At 53.6% G+C, this 5099-nt stretch overlaps 2 protein-coding genes across 2 annotated transcripts in view; both read right to left on the reverse strand.

The window, feature by feature from the left end:
- LOC138860928 (uncharacterized) overlaps positions 1 to 9 on the reverse strand; it is a 2413-nt gene extending 2404 nt beyond the window's left edge. Inside the window, exon 1 of the mRNA XM_070119488.1 lies at positions 1 to 9. This exon is cut by the window's left edge and continues 230 nt beyond it. Coding sequence (XP_069975589.1) covers positions 1 to 9 — 9 coding nt within the window.
- Positions 10 to 144: 135 nt separating this feature from the next.
- Positions 145 to 4838, reverse strand: LOC138860929 (soluble scavenger receptor cysteine-rich domain-containing protein SSC5D-like). The gene is made up of 4 exons (XM_070119489.1): positions 4588 to 4838; positions 3297 to 4063; positions 1168 to 1357; positions 145 to 277 (listed from the first exon to the last, which is right to left on the reverse strand). The coding sequence occupies exons 1-4, from the start codon at positions 4836 to 4838 to the stop codon at positions 145 to 147; spliced, it is 1341 nt and encodes a 446-aa protein (XP_069975590.1).
- Positions 4839 to 5099: the final 261 nt, after the last annotated feature.

Consider the following 5099-nt stretch of genomic DNA (forward strand, 5'->3'; position numbering starts at 1 on the left):
TATTGGCATTGTGCGGCCCGCTCGAAGGCCGGGTTCATACGGTCGCCTTTTTCCCCCAATGCGCTAAAACTATTTTGCTCATATTGTATACTTTTTCGTCCCCCTCCCGCCCCCCTCCCCCCTCCCCCGCCTTTTTTGGCAATATCAGTCGCATATTGTTGTTTGGGGTTGCTGACCCGGCTCTCGCGGCGGCCAGGCGGGGGATATTTCCCGAAGACTCCGCTCGATGGCCTCCGGAGCAGCCTCCGAGGGCGCGGGTATGGCCCCGGCTTCTCTTCTGCGAGGAGGAGCATATTACAGTCCCTTGGAGAGAGGATAAAGGACTTTTCTTCCCCAGTCATTGTTGTGCCCGCGGCCAGTTAGCCAATGGGACGGCCCTTTTCACGCCAGCCAATGGGACGCGTTCTTTCTCGGTGTCGGGGATTACGGACCGTCCAGCCGGCCAATGGGAAGGGGGCTTGCAACGCGCCTCGCCCGACCAATGGGAAGAGGGCCGCAGGTCGGGAGCGAAAAGGAAAACAAGAGGGCGGCGACGAGCACGACTTGTAAACTCAGTTACATCATGGTCAGAAACCGCAGCACGACCGCGCCGTTATGTGAATTTCGATTTTTGCGCCGAGGACGTCCGGATGTGCAGCCGATCGGACAGAGAGATGTGCGGGGAGCTGGCTGCACAGCGGGCCGTTGGGCGAGAGAAATTCATTTGGGATTTTTGCTTTCCTATCGATTTATCTCCGTGGTGGTGTTTCTGAAATAGCAGGTATTGGACGAGGCCGCCTGATTGCGTAATGGTCTTTAAAGGTGAGCACGAGTTTTGACACGGGAGCGTCGCCGAACGAGCCGGGGCGCTGATCCCGTAGTACCAGCGGCGGCGGACGTGAGGAATGATCCGGAGCGTGTATTCATCTCACTCTAAGCCTGTTATGCGCACTCGACGCGGGAAGAGAGGAGACTTGTTGACACACTTTGCGGCCGAGTGCTTATTGCCGCCCTCGCGTTGACACAGGCGCTGCGCTGGCATCGCGGGCGGCCGTGCGGGGGAGGACGCCGAATAATGCCTTTCCTCTCTGTTCGTCTGGGGACTTGGCGCTCCCGTAAGCCTAAGGATTAACTCTGGAATCGGCTTTGTTTCTTCGCCTCCGCCCGATGCTTCGCTCGTTCCCCTACGCTGGCAGCCCGGTTCCTGCACGTAGGCTGATCCATACGGTCGAGGTTTGCTTCCTTCGCGCGCTGAAGGGGAGGAAGATCCTTTCGAGGGCGAGGGCGAGGCGCGTGTCCTTTTCATCACGGGTTCTCGAGGACGCATCCTTTGAGGTGTGGAGGCTCTCTGCTTCAGCTCGACCCAAGGCATAGCCTCCTGCGAGAGGCATGTAGGGGCCCGCCATCTTTCTCCAGTGCCACAGCCATCTCCTTGAGTGGGAGGGGAGAAAACTCGAGGGAGAGGCACCATGTATCGCCTCCCCTCGCCATCCCTCCCTCCCTCCCCTTCTCTATCCCTCCCTCCCCCTCTCTGTCCCTCCCTCCCCCTCTCTGTCCCTCCCTCCCCCTCTCTGTCCCTCCCTCCCCCTCTCTGTCCCTCCCTCCCCCTCTCTATCTCTCCCTCCCCCCTCTCTCTTTATCACCTGGAGGCTTCCACTGCCTTTTAGCATCCGGGGCCTCCACTCTGGCACTCCGGTGAGGCGCGCGAGGCACTGTATTAATCACGAGCGTCGCCCGTAGGCATCCGAGGAGGAGGAGGAGGAGGCGAGAGGGGGAGCAGAGGAGAAGGTGGAACTGGAAGAAGATTTGGAATGGGGTAGAAAGGAGGGGGTGAAGAAAGAGAAAGAGAAAGAAGGTGGTAGAGGAGAAAGAGGGGTAAAGGAGAAGGAGAAAAAGAAATAGAATGGGAAGAATTAGGAGAAGGGGAAGGAAAAGGAGAAAAAAGGAGGAAGAGGAAAAACGAGAAGGATAAAAAGAAGAGAAGAAAGTAAAGAATTAGAGTTAGAAGGAGGAGGAGGAAGAAAGAAAAAGGGGAAGAAGAAGAAACAGGAAAAAAAAGAGGAAGAAAGAGGAGGAAGTCCATTAGTACGACTCATTTTTCAGTTCCTGAGGCCGGGGAGAGAAGGGGCAGGAGTGGGGGGGGGGCGTGGGTACGGATGAAGACGAAGAGTAGGTAGGGGTAGAGGGTACCAGGGGCAGGGGCATTTTTTTTTTTTTAAGGGATGAGAGAAACACGGATAAGGATAGGCAGAGGGGAGAGCAAGAAAGGGATGCAAATAGGAAAAACGAAGAGGAAAAAGAAAAAGAAAGAAAGAAAAAGAAAAAAACAGTGCCGAAGGATAGACGCTGACGGTGGACACTGCGAGCTCCTGTTATATGGACGAGATTTGTTGTTCTTCTGTTTTTGTTTTCTGTTCATCAGCTGATCACTTATTTTCCTTACTCTTTTGTGTGTATATATGTGTATATGTATGCATGTATTTTTGTGTGTATGTATGTATGTATGTATGTATATATGTATGTATGTATGTAAGTAGGTAGGTAGGTAAGTAGGTAGGTAGGTATGGAGGAGAGGGGAAGGTAGGACAGGGGAAGAGGGGAAGAGGTGGAGAGAGGGAAGAAAAAAAAGAGGAAGAGAGGAAGAGAGTGAGAAATTGAGATTGCTCCGAAGAAGAGAGCCCGTGCCAGTTGAACGGACCTCGGGAGATGAAGACCACGACATCCGTTACAGAGAAGAACTTGGCGGGGAAGACTCTCACACTCGAAGCGGCACGGAACAGAAGGGACGACTCTCGGAACAGCCGACGAAGAGAATGGATGGAAAGGAGAGAGAGAGAGGGAGAGGGAGAGAGGGAGAGATATGGAAGGGAGGAGACAAGAGAGAGAGAGAGAGAGGGAGAGGGAGAGGGAGAGGGAGAGATGGAAAGGAGGAGACAAGAGAGAGAAAGATAGAGATATGGATGGAAGGGAGGTGACAAGAGAGAGAGAGATGGAAGGGAGGAGACAAAAGGGAGAGAGAGAGAGAGAGAGAGAGAGAGAGAGAGAGAGAGAGAGAGAGAGAGAGAGAGAAGAAGAAGAGAAGAGAGAGAGAGAGAGAGAGAGATGGAAGGGAGGGAGAGAAGAGAGAGAAAAGAGATGGATGGAAGGGGGAGGAGACAAAAGAGAGAGAGAGAGAGAGAGAGAGAGAGAGAGAGAGAGAGAGAGAGAGAGAGAGAGAGAGAGAGAGAGAGAGAGAGAGAGAGGGAGGAAAGGGGAGAGAAGAGAGCAGGGGAGGGGTGGGCGGACGGGAGGCTGAGGCAGATCAATATCATAGCTACTGCAGGTCGGAGGAGAGAACCCGGCCCGCTGTGAGGGTGTGAGGGAGTCTGTGAGGCTCTGTGAGGGCGTGAGGCTGTCTGTGAGGCTCTTTAAGGGTGTGAGGGAGTGAGGCTGAATGTATGGCCCTGTGAGGGTGTGAGGTCTGTGAAGGGATGAGGGAGTCTGTGAGGGCGTGAGGCTGTCTGTGAGGCTCTTTAAGGGTGTGAGGTTGTGTGTGAGGGAGTGAGGCTGGATGTGTGTCCCTGTGAGGATGAGAGGATGTCTGTGAGGGGGCGAGGCTGGGTGTGAGAGTACTGGCTGTTTGGCCCTTTGAGGGTGTGAGGTTTTCTGTGAGGGAGTGAGGGTGCAAGGATGGTTGTAAGGGTGTGAGGCTGGCTGTGTGGCTGTATGGCTCTGTGGGGTATGAGGCTGCCATTGAGGGTGTGAGGCTGTAATTGTGTCCCTGCAAGGGTGTGAGGCTGTCTTTGTGGCTCTATGAGGGTGTGAGGCTGTGTGCGGGACTCTGCAAGGGTATGAGGCTGTCTCTTGAGGGTGAGAGGCTGTGTGGCTCTGTGAGGGTGTGAGGCTGTGTGCTGGGCTCTGCAAGGGTATGAGCCTGGGAAGCTTTGAGGGTGAGAGGCTGTGTGGCTCTGTGAGGGTGTGAGGCTCTGTGAGTGCACATGAGCCCGGGAAGCTCTGAATGGGGCGTGAAAGACTGCGGCCATAATGAGTAAGGCTATGATGAGGGTGTGAGGGAGATGAGGGACGGCCGAGGCTGGGCGAGATGCTGGACGGCGAAATGGGAATGTAATGTGCGCTGCGAGAGTGAGAAAAAGATGTGTGTCTGTGTGTCTGTGTCTGTGTGTGCGCGTGTATTTATGTACGTATGTGTGCTTTTGTATGTATGTATGTATGTATGTATGTATGTATGTACTTTTGTATGTATGTATATGTGTAAGTAGGCATGTGAATACATGTATGCATGTATTACATGTATGTATGGATGTGTGAGTATGTGTACATGTATGTATGGATGTGTAAGTATGTGTACCTGTATGTATGGATGTGTAAGTATGTGTACATGTATGTATGGATGTGTAAGTATGTGTACATGTATGTATGGATGTGTAAGTATGTGTACATGTATGTATGGATGTGTAAGTATGTGTACATGTATGTATGGATGTGCAAGTATGTGTACATGTATGTATGAATAAATGTGTGTATGTATGTATGGATGTGTGAGTATGTGTACATGTATATATGAATAAATATGTGTGTATGTATGTTAAGGGTGTGAGGGAGTGAGGCTGGATGTATGGCCCTGTGAGGATGTGAGGTCTGTGAGGGGATGAGGGAGTCTGTGAGGGCGTGAGGCTGTCTGTGAGGCTCTTTAAGGGTGTGAGGTTGTGTGTGAGAGTGTAAGGCTGGATGTGTGGCCCTGTGAGGATGTGAATTCGAGTCTGAACCGATCCTCCTCGGCGGCGCGACCTCCCCGAGTCACCGACGGGGGGCGCCGCTCTCCTCGGGCTCGGCCGCCGATCAGGACGCCGCTTGATCATCTTCGGCCAAAAAGGCTTCCCGCGGCGGCTGATCCGGAGGAGGATCCCGCGTCGGAGGGCGTGTGTTGCAAGAGTCCGCGGTGCCAGCGCTGCAGGAAGGGAGAGTGCGTCGGATCCCGGTATTATACCAGTTTTTTTTTCGGGGTGGGGGGTTGGGGGGAGGGGGAAGAATCGGTCGCGGGCTTACTTAACGGGCGGGAAACTGGCCGCCAGGGGAGAAAGTGGCGCTGTAGGCGTTGACGGCGCCCTCTGCTGCTTCTT

The sequence above is a fragment of the Penaeus vannamei genome, unplaced genomic scaffold (genome assembly GCF_042767895.1).
Source record: "Penaeus vannamei isolate JL-2024 unplaced genomic scaffold, ASM4276789v1 unanchor275, whole genome shotgun sequence".
Classification (NCBI taxonomy): Eukaryota; Metazoa; Arthropoda; class Malacostraca; order Decapoda; family Penaeidae; genus Penaeus; species Penaeus vannamei.

Coding starts and splice junctions, on each gene's coding strand:
- LOC138860929 (XM_070119489.1), bottom strand. CDS start 4,838: ATGATCAAGCGGCGTCCTGATCGGCGGCCGAGCCCGAGGAGAGCGGCG. Junction 4,064..4,587: donor CTCACAGGGCCATACATCCA/GCCTCACTCCCT, acceptor TTCGCCGTCCAG/CATCTCGCCCAGCCTCGGCC. Junction 1,358..3,296: donor GTTCTCTCCTCCGACCTGCA/GTAGCTATGATA, acceptor TGCCTCTCGCAG/GAGGCTATGCCTTGGGTCGA.